General features: G+C 57.3%; 1 protein-coding gene across 5 annotated transcripts in view; it reads right to left on the reverse strand.

Moving 5' to 3' along the window:
• Positions 1-6,868: 6,868 nt before the first annotated feature.
• The window catches only part of TOM1L2 (target of myb1 like 2 membrane trafficking protein), a 152,381-nt gene continuing 145,197 nt past the window's right edge, over positions 6,869-14,052 (reverse strand). For all 5 annotated transcript variants that reach the window (XM_056136910.1, XM_056136909.1, XM_056136908.1 and 2 more), the window contains 2 exons: positions 11,251-11,287; positions 6,869-10,269 (listed from right to left, as the gene is read on the reverse strand). In XM_056136910.1, the coding sequence (XP_055992885.1) occupies positions 10,121-10,269; positions 11,251-11,287 (186 nt within the window). In that variant the 3' untranslated portion in view covers positions 6,869-10,120. The remainder of the gene's footprint in view (positions 10,270-11,250; positions 11,288-14,052) is intronic.

Here is a 14,052-nt window from a genome sequence, read left to right on the forward strand (position 1 = left end):
CTGGGTCTTGACCTGAGTTCACTTCAAGGTAAGTTAGAGCACAGCTGGGGGCCACAGAGGTATGGGGGTAAGGGAGCTCGTACTTCACAAACATGAGGCCTGGAATATGATCCCTGCCACCCAAGGAGGAGCCAGGGAAGTAGCTCAGCAGTTGAGGATGCATACCTACCATGCTGCAGGATCCGAGTTCGAACGCTGCGCCCTCTGTCCTCCTCCCCCCAGGACAGCTGGCTGTGGCCCCCTGGCCCCTGCTGAGCCTGAGTAGCACTGCATGGCCGGACCCTAGCACTGAGCGGTCCTGCCTAGTTGGCTGAGTATCCTGGGGGGTGACTCTGAGTCTCCTGACCAGGGCTTGGGAAACAAACCAAAACAAGAATAAGAATAAGGAAAAAATCTCAAACGTGTTGGATATGCACCCCATGAAAGAGGGTGATGCCAGTTGAAAGAGAAGCACTCCCATGAGGCTAGGGATATGGTAAAATCCATTTCAAAGGAATCTTTTTCTTCGTCTGGCCCCTCTCCCTCAGACCTGGAGGGCGCCCCTCCCAACTCCCGCAACTAGCCTCTCAGACCCCTCGGGGCTGAGGAGATGAGAGTGCCCACAGCCATGTGGCCTGGGCTCTGCGGGGCCGGGGTCCCAGCCCGGCGCAGCGGGCGCTGTTGGTGCTGAGCCCGACAGTCCGGGAGCACCGCGCGAGTCTTCCCATTGCACAGGTGAGGCACTGAGACCCGGAGGTGACGTCACTCGCCCAGGAGCCCGGCGCCGCTGCCCGGCCCGGCTGCGTCGGGCCCCGGCGGTGTGCGGGGCGGGCGGGCGGCCGCGGTACCCGGGGGAGTTGGGGCGCGGGCCAGGCTCGCCCCGCCCCCGGCCGCGGCAGCGAATGGGCGCCCGGGCGCGATGGGGTGACTCGGCGTCAGCCGCAGCTCCGGGAGCGGGCCCGGGTCACATGCGCGCCGCGCCGGTTCGACCGGGCGGGGTGCGGGAGGAGGGCGAGGGGCCGCGGGGCGGGCTGGCCGAGCAGGGTCTGGGCCCCCAGGGCCAGCCGGGCAGGCTCTGGCACGGGGCCTCGGGGCCAGACACCTGGCTGGGACGGCGGCCAGGTGTGCGTTCCGGGCACGGGGCGGGGCGCGCGGGACGGCCCCGCCTGGGAGTCCCGCTGCAACGACCTCCCAGTTCGGCTCCTGCGCGATCCCGGTGCCAGCCGGGCGCTAGATGCTCGCGCCCCGCGCCCCACCTTTGGTGGGTTCCCAGCCCTCCCGAGGCCGCTGCCCTGCTGTGCGGTGGACTCCAGCTAGTGGGTGGAGGGGCTGGGAGTTGCCATTGTTGCGGGCTAGACCACCCTGGACGTTGAGACCTCTTTCGTATTTCTGGAGCGCCCCTGCTTGCCCCGTGGATCTTCCATTTCTTCAGTAGCTAAAATGGCACCTGCCCACCTGCCAAGCAGTCAGCAGGTGAGGGCTCTGAATCCCTCCCCCACTTTGTCCCCCTTTCTTCATCTGGAGCTACTGGAACCAGATGTTGATTGACACCGATGATTCAAGCCCTAGATAAGTCTGTGTTCTCATTTTCAGGCTGGCCTCTGCTGTATGCCAGGCAAGTTGTTTTTCGCTCTCTCTTTAGCCTCTCCGGGTCAGTTTTGCCCAGGAGGGCACCTTCAGGGACATCAACACTCACTCAGTAGGGGCTGGACCCGTAGCTCGGCGGGTAGGGTATTTGCCTTACACGCGGCAGACTCAAGTTCAATTCCCAGCATCCCATGTGGTCGCCTGAGCACCGCCAGGAGTGATTCCTGAGTATAGAGCCAGGAAGCCAGGAATAACACCTGAGCATCACCGAGTGTGACCCAAAAAGAAAAAAAAAAAGACTCACTCAGTAAACCCTCCACAAGGGCCACCTGAACTCCAAAGATGGCTGTGCAGTGAGTGGGCTCACAGGAAGAGTGCAGTGGTGGTGAAAAATCTCTCCTACTAGTGCTAACAAGCTATTCAGGGGAAAGCCAGGTATAGCTAAAAGATATCAGGCTGAGACAGTACAGCTGGCAAGGCATTTTGGCTTACATGCATGGACCCAGGATCAATCCCTGACACCTGATATGGTTCCCTGAGCGCTCCAGGAGTGATCCCTAAGCACAAAGCCAGGAGTAAGCCTGAACACTGCTGGGTGTGGCCTAACCCCTTTCCCCATTCCTCCCACTCCCCACAAAGAGACTATTAAGGGACTAGAGAGATAATATGGTGATTAAGGCATCTGCCTTGTCCAACACGTTTGATCCCCAGCCCTGTATATGGTCCCTGAGCACTGCCAGGAGTGATTCCTGAGCACTGAACCAGGAGTATCCCCTGAGTACCAGAGGATGTGGCCCAATACCCCTACACCCAAAACAGGACTTTTGAGCAAGGCTGAGCTGAAAGATTGGGTGTCCCTTTAGGGCTGTGAGCTCCCTTAGTGCCATCGGTCCTTGGGTATCATACCTCGCCCACTTATTTAGAAATAATCCAATGCCCAGCAAGCACTCCCACAGTTTGCCACCCACAATCTCATTTGACACAGAGGATCATAAAGACCAGAGGGGACATGACTTAATCAGGGGCCTACAGTGCAGCTTGCAGCTCCTGGCAGGGTGCTCTGGGAGTGGGCATGGGTGGGAAGGATATGACATCAAGGGCTTTGTCCACTTAGATTCAGGAGAGTCCCGGTTCCCTGTGCTGAGAGCAGTGCTGCTGCCCACTGTGGGGGGTGGGGGGGGGGAGGGGGGCGGCTGCCCAGCAGGAACCAGCAAGGACATCTCTGAAATAAACTGCAGTTTCTGGCTGACTCGTGGCCATTCAAGAACGCTGCCGCCACCCGTCAACCCCCACGCCAGCGGCCTCACCTGGAGCCAGAGGAGACCCTTTTCTTGGGAAGGGGTGGGTTGAAGCCGATTCTCTTCAGGTGTCTCAGTGGGGTGAGGGAGCCATGACAGGGACCTCAGCACTCCCAGTCTCTGGGGACAGAAGCTGCAGCTGGAAGGTCACTCCTCTTGGGGCTCTGAGGAGTGAGTGGAGGGAGCACGGAGAGCAGAAGGTTTCCATCCCCACCTGTGCTCCCAGCTGGGCCTCTCCCATGTCCAACTCTCTCCATCCACATCGCAGTGACCGCTGCCGGTGTCTACCCGGCTTCATCCTCTCTCTGCGAGCAGCCTGGCTCCTTGGGGAGTGCTTCTGGGCTTGTGCTGGGGCAGGGAGGACCTTGGCTCTGCTGGCAGCATGGCAGCCTGGAGCCTCCATGAGGCTACCCTCAGTCCCACAGGTGAGGCAGAACCCGGAGGGAACAGAGCCACTTCCCCACCCAAGCCCTCAGCACCTGCGTCCAGCCAGGCCTGAACTCCAGGAAGGAAATCCAAGCACCTGCTTGGCACATGGGTGGTTTGGGTTTGATCCTCAGCACCACAGAGTCCCCTGAACACTGCCAGGAGACCCCTGAGTCAGGAGTAACCCATAGCAATCACCTGGTGTGGGCCCAAACAAAAAGTGCCAACTTCTCATCTCCAAAGGACTCTAAGGCCACCAACCACCCTCTCTGGGGGGTGTGGGGGTGAGGTGGTAAGGGTCATGCCTGGTAGTGCTCAGGACTTGAAGCTGCTTAACTCCAGTATTTCTCAAATTTCTACCTGAAGTTCCTTCTTTGGACACTTATTAATGTCCTGTGGAAACGGAGCTTGGCCAGTGCTCGCCAGTGGCCAAGAGATTGCTGGGCTGAGTCAGCATTTCATGGCTTTCCTCCTGTCCTGTGGCTGGTGAGTTCCGGACACATTGCTTCCCCCCACCCACCCCCGCCAGGGCCTTCCCGCCCTGCAGCTTCTGAAGAGGGCTCCAGAGCTTCCTGCCTGCACGTGTCCTTGATTCTGGGAATCAGATTGTGAGCTCCCCAATGGTGGGACTCAAGCTGCCCCTTCCGGCAGGCACCCTTCAGGCTCTCAGGAATACTGACTGAAAGCACCAGCACAGTAGGAGTCCTGGCAAGGCCAAGGGGTTTCACCAGCTCACCCCCACAGGGCCGGGTTTTCTTTGGGATTCACAGTGTCCGGTCCAGGGAGGGAATACCTGTCTATCCTCAGGGACCAGAGAGTGCGGGTCCCCATCCTGGAGGGCCGCTCCCATTCCCCCTTGGTGTAGGGACCTTTCCTTACACCTCACTGCAACTTGGGTCCTAGTGTACATGCAGGCAATGAGTCAATGAAGGTGAGTGGGGTGCTTGCCCCGTTGACATGAGCTGTCCACATCCTGTGTGCCCTGTGGTCATGGTCCCCACCTGTGTCAACAGGCAGAGCAGCCCCATGAGGCTGCTATGCTAGATGCAGCCTTCCCTGCATCCTTCCTGCCCACTTATCTGCTTCAGGCTGGTGACTGCTCGCTCAGTGCTGCTCCCTGGGGCAGCCGCCTGAGGCAAGTGTGCCGCTCTTCCCAGGTCTGCCTCTGCATCTGCATGGGAGCAGCTGAGCAGATGTCCCTGCATTTAATCCATCTATGCCTGGAGGCTTGATGAGTCCACTCCCGTTTGAGATCCACCTTCAAACTCTGAGGTGAAGGGGGTGGTGAAGGAGTTAAGGGACGCCCAGTTTCTCCCAGCTTCTCAGAGTTGCCAGCATCAAATTCAGTCCTCAAGAGGCCCTGTGGCTTTGGATTTGCTTCTGGGAGTTCTCAAATGCCACCTCCCAGGGCAGGAAGTAGAAAGGAGAGATGCTTCTTTCCAAGGGAACGAAGGCTGGGAGGGTGTACGTGTTCTGGAAGAGCTGGGTTTTCTTTTGGGAGTAATGAAAATGTTCCAAAATTGAGGCTGCAGTGAGGAGTGGTAACAGCTCAAAGGTTCAATCCCTAGCACTGCAAGGGCTCCTGTGCGGGGTCACTCCTAAGCATGGAGTTAGGGGAGACCTGAGCACCGCCAGGTGTGGTCCCAAAATCAAAGGAGAAAGAAGAAAGAAAGAAAGAAAGAAAGAAAGAAAGAAAGAAAGAAAGAAAAAAAAAATTCCAGGGCCAACAGTACAGCAGGTTGGACATTTTCCTTGGATGCGGTCAATCCAGGTTCAATTCCAGGAACCCCATATGGTCCCCTGAGCCCCACCAGGACTGATCTCTGAACGCAGAGCCAGAAGTAAGTCCCGAACACTACCAGCTCCAGATGTGCTCCTCCACCCCCCCAAAAAAAGGTCTAAAATTGATTGTGGTGATGAGTATGAAATTCTGGGAATACACCAAAGCTACTTAATTGTATACTTCAAATCAATAATGGGTAATTTTTTTTTTACCTGCCAAGGGCCATTTGGATATTTATAGCCTCATCCGTGGACTGTACAACACAGGCAGACAGGCCGTGGGCAGTGAGGAGAGGCTTTTCTGTCTCATCATGGACAAGGGCCAGACACAGGATTTCCTGGGCTTTAGAAGGCCCGCGGGCTGCATGGTCCTGGCCCTGCCATTTTAACCTGTGGTTTATAGAATAACTGTACATGAAAGCATAATGTAGTGAAAGGGATGTCTACATCAGCCTTGGCCCCAGAGTTTAGGGAGGAGAAGTATTGAGAAGGAAAGATATAAAGGGGGGAAGGAAGAAGAGAAGGGAAAGGAATGGGGGTGAGGGGTGAGGGGCGCTGGCTGTCATGGTGATGTGAGAGAGTTCTACAGTCTTCCATTCAGAGCATGCTATGGCACTGAAGCAGGAGAGCTAAATGACAACCACAGGATTCTGAACCGTGCCTGTCGGGATGGCAGGTGTGGGAGGGAGGGGCAGGAGGGAGCAGCTCTGGTGGAGGGAAGGTGACACTGGTGGTGGGCTTGGTGTCCGAATATTTTATGCCTAAAACCAAACTATCAATAACTTGCAGATCATGGTTAATTACATAAAAATAAAAAAACCCTAAATTTTAATAGATGAAATGTGCACTGTGTGAATTCTATCTCACTATTGTGAGCAGGGGTGAGTAGGGGTGAAGGTGGGTTGGAGAAACAGCTCTCAAGTTCAGTGCCAGGCACAGGTTTTTCAGGGAAGTTCGGGGGACCCCAGAACCCCTGGTGGGTTGACACCCCCATCTGGGGTTGTGTAACAAAACAAGGGGGTCACAAAAATGTGTTTTAGGGGTTGATAGTACAGAGGTAGGGGATTTTCCTTTCATGTAGCTGACCTGGGTTAGATCCCATCATCTCATATGGTCCCCCAAGCCTCACCAGTAGTGATCCCTGAATACAGAGCCAGAAGTAAGACCTGAGTACAGCTTGGAACAGCCCCAAAATAAAACAAACAAAACCAGAAAAAAAAACCCCAAATGTGTTTAAGATAAATTTATTCTAGTAAATATCTGATTTGTATATCTAATGTATATTCTGAAATCACATAAATGTTTCTCAGGCAATAGTATAGAGGGTAGGGCGTTTGCCTTGTGCATGGCTGACTCCGGTACAATCCCCAGCATACCAATGGTCCCCTGAGCACTGCCAGGAGTAATTTCTGAGACTGAGTGCAAAGTCAGGAGTAAGTCCTGAGCACTGCTGGGTGTGATTCACCCCCCTGCAAAATTTCTCAGGTTAAAAACAGGGTGACGATCTAAGAAAGCATAAACACCCCTGCTCAGGCAATGAGGCAGGTGGTGTGGGCAGGCTTAGCGGCTGAAGCCAGCAGTGCCCACAGGACTGTGACTGAGGATGGCGCCAGTAGGGACAGCAACGGAAGTGTCTCCCAGCCCAGACTTTCCGGGTCAGGCAAGGGTCTGCTCAGGCTGCCTGGCCTGGGGGCCGCGAGACAGGACTCCCCAGAAGCAAGCGTCTTCAAGCACATGGACCTTGCCCTCTGCAGGCTCTTTGGGCAGGTACAGCCATGACACAGCACACAGGAGTGGTTGGTTCGCGTGTTTATTTATCATGGAGTATTTTACATGCAAGAACCCACGCTAGGAAGCCGGCGTCTGGACGGAGAGCCAGTGTGTGAAGGAGACCAAGGGCACTGACCCTGCCCAGAACCCGCCGGCTCTGCCCACAGAACTGCATGACAATGACAGACACCAGACCGGGACAACCAGACAACAAACACAACACACTCTCTTCTCAGCAGCCCCCGACAATCCTGAGAACACTTATGAATGAAGTGCAAACTTTCAGAAATAAATATCGCATGCCCCTTTCTCCAGAGGAGCCTGGAGGCTCTAAACAGAGAGAAGCAGTGGCCGCAGACACAGAGGCAGGGCTGGCTGGCAGCTGTAGGGGATGCCCAGCTTGGACCCCCCCCCATAGACAGGAAAGGGCACTAGGAGAGGCTGGTACCACAGGGGTCATTTCCTGGGTACGCAGCTTGGCTATGGCGCTGATGGTAGAAGAATGGGGGGAAGGGCCCATATGTCCTACTAAGAGCAGACGGAGGGGAGGCTGTGGAGGCTGTCCTCACAGGGGTTGGTTCTGGGGTGCATTGTCCTAGCCAGCCTCCCAACTCTCAGCTCTGGGTCCCGGGAGAGGAGGGAAGGACAGATGCTGAGACAGGGTCCAGCAGACAGCATGGTCATTCACACTGAAGACAGGACAGAAGACAGACAAATCACTTCCTCCTCGAGCCCCGGGGCAGCACGAAACTTTTCCATTAGACCCCTGTCCCAGGCACACTGAGGAGGGTAGTGGTGCTCCCTGCTCAGTGCCGAGGGGGGCCACGTACACGCTCTGGGTGGGGGCAGGCTGGCCCCAGGCCGCTGTCTGCCCCAACCCCCTGGGTCAAACATGCACAACGCCAGTCCCTGCTGCCCCTGCCCACAGGGGTAGCAGGAGAGAGGCTCGTTTGTAATCCCACATACAATGAACACAGGAAAGGTTAAACACATCCCCAAGAAAATATTTTGACAAAATAAATATTTTAACCTCTAATCAGGTATAATTAGTGCTTATAAGGAGTCCCAGCAATAATTTAGTGTAATTAAGTACATACTGTATCTGTGATGTCTAACACTCGGGGAGAGTTGGGTGGCTCAGAGGGTCTCACTCTCCTGGGGGTCCAAGCGGGGGTCAGGCCATTTCCTAACCAGGCAGTATGGGCTGCACGCCCCAGAGGGCACCGGGAGCCAGAGGCCCAGAAAGGCCATCCAGAAGGGCTGCACAGAGCCTCCTCAAGAGTACCTGGCCTGCACCTGCTTCTTCCTGCACAAGACTCAAGGGTCCCCCAGCCGGGTTGGGGCGGGCTGCCTCTGTACACGTGTCTGAGCAGGAAGCACTTGAGAGCCTCCGCGGGCGGCCCCAACTGGGAAGGCAGGTGACACTCCTCTGTGTGGGCCAGTGGCTTCCTGCCAGCCCCCGGAGTCCGCCAGCACGGGCTGGCACACTGGGGTGCGGGGCAGCTCTGACTGGGCCTCTGCGTCACCCGCTGCCCCCTGAAGTATCTCTCCCCTCAGACCCTTCCGGCTGCCGCTCTAGCAGGGACTCCCCCTTCGCCATGTGGGGAGGATGCGGGCCTTCTGCTCGGGCTGCCCCGCCACAGCCCAGCTGTCCGCCAGTTAGTCTGCTCCGGTCAGCTGGGAAAGGCCCACGCCCTTCAAGAACCCTGTCAGAGAACGGGCTGGCGTACCATCTGGGGGCTCGGGGGTGATGAGTCAGCCTGGCCTCTCCCCCGGCCACGTCAAGCCAGCTCACCTCGAGCATCAGCATTCAGGCTGACGTCGAGGCCCGTCCTGGGGAACGAGAGGCTGGGCTGGCTGACGGGGAGCGTGGGGCAGAGGCTGCCCAGGGCAGGGCACCATTGGGTGGGCACCCTCCGAAGGGGAGTTCGGGGGTGTCGTCTGAGATCTGAAGTGTGACAACCCCAGCTGGTCGACAGACGGCGTGCAGCCGTTCCTGCTGTGCCAGATGGGCACGAGGCTCGGGGTGGGCAAACTGCTGGCCAGCATGACTCTCCCTGGCTCGGAGCTTGGCCCTGCACACGTCAGGCCCAAGTGAGGCCCACCTCTGTGGCATGGGCTGCTGCACTGGGTCATCGGTGCGAGACCGGGGCATGGCTGGCTGGGCCAAGGGGCCTCGTGGAGTGCCCGTGGGAATGTAGACCTGGACCCTGAGGATGCGTGTTTGTCCGAGGCGGCCCACTGAGACTGCCGCTGCTTCTGAGGGCGAGGCCAGGCAAGAGGGGTTCGGGAGCTGCAGCCACGCACGTGGTGTCCTTGGCCGGGGGACACACCTGACACCCAGGGACAGGAGTCCCCAGACCCCAACTGCTTGGCCTAGACTTAGCTGGAGAGAGGGTGCAAATGGTGGCCTGGAGAAGTCCAGGCCGTGAGCACAGCTCCAGGCCCTCGCAACCAGGAACTAGGCTCCATGTGGCTCTGGCCTCTCTCCATTAGTCACCTACCCGGGTCCTGCCAGGCCTGGAGAGGTTCCCAGGCTGCCCCAGGCCAGGCCTCAGTGCCAAGCAGAGCATGCATGGACCCTGCAGAGCTTCCCCCTGAGAGTGTCCTCCCACCCACCCTCCGCAGGCCAACCATGTGAGCATGCCAACCAGCTGCCCTCGGTGCTGTCCCTACCCACGAGGGCCCGAGCCTGCGGGGGCCTGGGATTGGGCTAGCAGTTGAGTGATGGAGAGATAAAGAAAGTAGATGAGAGACCCTAACCGTGGCCACCCCCCACACCCCCACCCAGCCTTCTAAAGTGCTGTAGGTAAAATGCATCAGGGAGCCCGGGGCTGCGGCTGCAGACAAGTCCTTCCTGGAGCAGAGGGTCCGGGGGTCGGGCAGAGGCAGGGACACGGGAAGGGCCAGACCTGATGCTCCTCTGTGCGCAAGGCCCAGAAGTCAGTCCAAAGGTCTGCTAAGAAAACGGTCCCCGGGTCTGCCCTGCCTGAGGCCGAGCCCCCACTCACTCTTCCCCGAAAGCAGGTGGGCAGAGGTGGCTGTGGGGCAGGAGGGTAGAGCGGGCTGGGCCTCTGGCTGCAGCACCTCACCCCTGCACCCTGGGGAGGGAAGTGGCTGAAGCCTTCTGAGCAGGGGGAGGCCTGGGGGCAAACACAGTGGCATTTCCAAGGAGACACAGCAGCACAGGACTGTGGGGGGCTGGGAGGGAGGAGCGGCCAGTGCCTGGCGTGAGGTGGGGGCGACCTGCTGTGTGGGGAGCCGAGCCACAGCACAGCTCACAGGGCGAAGAGGGCATCATCTGAGCGCTCGGGCTTCTTCCGGCCGGAAGGGGTGGACGCCGGGACTGGGGCCTCCGCAGGTGGGGAGGGGAGGTTGGGAACCATTTCAGCAGCTTTGGCTCTTTCTTCCAGGAATTTATCAAACTCTGCAACACAAAACCAAAACAAGGGCGGGGTTGGTAGGCAGTCAGGCCCTCTGCCCCCTTGCAGGCCGCCCAGATGCCCGTCTCACCCTGCCACTCTCCTCTGGGTCACCTGCCAGGAGGGAGGTAGGAAGGGCGGGGAGCAGCGAGCAGAGTCGGGTGCATGGGGTGCTCTGCTCCTGGAGAGACCTCTGCTTCCTCCTTCTCCCAGCTCTGGGAGGCCCTGGGCCACGGCGGGGCAGCCTTCCCTCCTACAGAGAAGGTTCTGGAAACACCACTGTGCCGGGCATTGATTGCTGCCTGACGGCTGACCTGGAGCTGTTCCAGTCTTTGTTTATTTTGGGTTCTGGGCCACACCCATCAATGCTCAGGGGTCACTCCCAGTTCTGTGCTCAGGGGTCACTCCTGACAGCGCTTGAGGGACGGCAGAGGGTCCAGGATCAAGCCCAGCTTGGCTGTTTGCAAGGCGAGTACCTCACCGACTGTATTTTTTCTCTGACCCTGGAGCTGCTCCAGTTTTAGCTCAGCACTGGGCAGGGCAGAGAGCTGGAACCTCCTGTGCGGCTTCCCCACCAGCAAGGGGTCTGAGCAGAGGCGGTGGGGAGAGGTGGGAGGTGTAGTGGAAGGGCGGCAAGTGGGAAGTCTGTGACAGAAACTTCCCCACCATTCAGTGGTGCCCCAAAAGGGAGGTGGCAGGAAGTGGGCTGACCGCTGGCTGCAGGCCTGCCTCCTCCCTCCCCTGGATTGAGCATTTGGAACAGGGCGCTGCTGGTCGGAGGGCATGCTAGCCCAAGACAGCGATCTGCACCCACTGTCATCAGGTCTATCACTTTCCTTGTTAGCTGGAGGCCTCGGTGCGGCAGAGCCAAAGTCCTGGCACAGGCTGGCACCAGGAGATGCTCTGATGGCCGGGCGCCAGCTAATGGGCCTCCCCCCATGCTTGGGGTACAAGCAGAAAACGGTGGAGAGGGGCCTAGGTCATACCTTCACTGGTGACTCCCTCTTCTGGGTCATCGCCCTTCTGTGGGGGGGAGAGAGAGAGTGCATTAGAGCCCACCCATGGAGCACCGCCGCCCCCCCCCCCCGGGGAGCCTGTAGGACCGCAAAGCTCCCCACTTCTCCTTCCCCAGTTCTATGATATTTTCCGACACACTTTTTCAAAAGAAAACAAAAAGAAACAAAAATGGCTTCCATCTTCTGGAAGGGCCAGACAGGAAAGTCAAGAAAAGGTGCAGTGGGCTCCGTGTGCAGGAGGGCCTGCTCTGACGGCTGGCCTGGCCGGCCCGGGCTCTCAGGTGATCAATACCCGTGATATGGGCAGGAGGCCGGGAAGGGCAGGGTGGGAAGTCCAGGGCAAGGGCCTGATGCCAGTCCATGCTTGGCAGTGGAGGTGTCCCTGTGACACTCTCCTTATGCCCCACAAGTTGTGCTCCACACACAGCTGTGTTGGCACAGCAGGGCAGGAGCCTCCTCCTGTGCTGAGGCCGGGAGGCTGGGTGGTCAGATTGCGCTTTGTTTGGGTTGGCTTGCTTTTGTTTTGGGGTCACACCTGGGGATACTCAGGGCTTACTCCTGCCTCAGGGGTCACTCCTGATGGGGATCAAATGTCGGGTGGCTCTAAGGCAAGCACCCTCGCTGCTGTGCTGTCTCCAGTCCCAGACTGCACCTTGTTAGGAGAACCCAGTGCTCACTCCTCGTCCTGGGACTGCTTGGGGTGTAGGGATGCACTGCTGATGCTGTGTGGGGAGGCAGAGAGAGACCCTGGGCTGGGTCAGGAGACTGACTTCCTTCCTGGTTCTGCCACCAACTTGTGTCCTGCTCTGGAAGTCTCCCCACTGTCTGTTTTGGAGCCACAAGCCACAAGCAGCTACGCTCAGGCCTTACTCTTGGCTCTGTACTTAGAAACTGCTGCTGGTGGGCTGGGGTGACCATATAGGGTGACAGGGTTCGAACTCGGGTTGGATGCGTGCCAAGCAAATGCCCTCCCTTCTGTACTATTGCTCCAACCCCAGTCTCCCCCTTCCTTTTTTTTAAAATAAGAATTAATCCCATTTTAAAATTTTATTATTTTTTTAATAATCCAAGTTTTATTTATTTTTGGGTCACACCCAGTGATGCTCAGGGGGTTACTCCTGGCTCTGCACTCAGAAATTAACTCCTGGTAGTGCACGAGTGAACCATAGGGGATGCCGGGGATCAAACCCAGGTTGGCCACATGCAAAGCAAACACCGTCCCCACTGTGCTATCACTCTGGCCCCCACTCTCCCTCTTTTTGGATCATAGGATCCCCGTGTGACGTGTGAGCCTTGGTCCCTCCTGCTTTGCAGCTAAGAAAGAAGCAACTTATTTTCTAGGCATCCCTTTGAGAAAGAGCTCATGGCGGGTTTCCTTCTTGCCTGTACCTGGTCCATCCGGACAGGCTGGAGGCTGCAGAGAGCAAGTTCTTGGGGAAGTGGGAGCCTGCAGCTCCACTTTCTCAGGGCCAGCCGCGTGGCACCCTCACTGTTCTGCCCTCGCCCCGAGAAGAGAAACAATAGTCTCTGGGTTCTTTTATTTGTTGTCATCAATTAAAGGAAAAAAACTGGGGGGCAGCACGCCCGTGAGGTGCCTGGCTCTGTGCTCAAGGGTCATGCCTGGCAAGGCTCGGGGGTCACATGGGTTCCAGGGATCAAACCCAGGTTGACTGCATGCAAGGCAGAGCCCTACTTGCTGTTGTACTCTGCCCCCAAGTTAAAGGAAAACGTTAGAGGGGGTCTCTGGCTGTGTGTGGGCACTTAGAGTCACCCTCAGCAATTCTGGGTCTGCTGTGCGGGCCTGTGACAGGGCTGCTCCTGCATGATGGGCAGGGCTGGCAGGTCACACTGGGTGACACCGGGACCCTTTGAGTCATCTCCCCTGCCTGTGGTTCTTTTTTTTTTTTTTGTGTGTGTGTATGGGTGTGGATGTCGGGAAGGGGTGGGCCCTTCTAGGTTGGTGGTTCCCGAGGTCACTCCCAGCTTGGTGCTGGGGGCTTGCTCCTGGCAGTGCTCAGGGGACTGAGTGGTACTGGGGACACAACTGGGGCCCACCATATGCACAGCATGAGCACCAGTCCCTTGAGTTGTCTCTCTGCCCCAGCCCCGAGGTTCTTTTGCTTTTATTTTTGTGGTGCTATGGATTGAATCCAGGGCCTCACACATGCGAGGCAGATCCTAAGTTTCTTTTATTGATTTATTTTAGTTTTGGGACCACACCTGGCATTGCTTAGAGCTTATTCCTGGCTCTAAGCTCAGAGACCACACCTGTTGGGCTTATGGGACTATAAGGGGTGCCACGGATAGAACCCAGGTGGGCTGCATGCAAGGTCAGCGCCTTTCCTGGACTATTCTTCCATGCTCCTGCTCCACCCCCAGATTCCTTTAAATCAAAGATACCACAAGATACTAGGGAAGGGGAAATGATGATTTTAAAAAGAAAAAAAAAAAACTAGACCCACTGTATACACTTCATAATTAAATTTAAAAAGAAAAAGAAATGGTAACCAAAAAAAAAATCACCCAAAACAAACAAAAACATCCCAAACCTTGCAACTCCCACCCCCAAAACAAGCCCAAACCAAAAACCCAGCACACAGGGCCCTAAACAGAAACAAGCGCATGCTTTTGGAGCCTGCTTGGACGGACTCAGACTCAGGCCACTGAGGCCTTGGGAGCTGCTGAGGGCCGGGCCCGCTGGGCACAGGCCACTCTCACCTCTGCAGTGAGCTCCACGCTCAGCTGTGTCGGAGGGAATGCGGGGTGTGAAAC

The sequence above is a fragment of the Sorex fumeus genome, unplaced genomic scaffold (assembly GCF_029834395.1).
Source record: "Sorex fumeus unplaced genomic scaffold, SorFum_2.1 ptg000122l, whole genome shotgun sequence".
NCBI lineage: Eukaryota > Metazoa > Chordata > Mammalia > Eulipotyphla > Soricidae > Sorex > Sorex fumeus.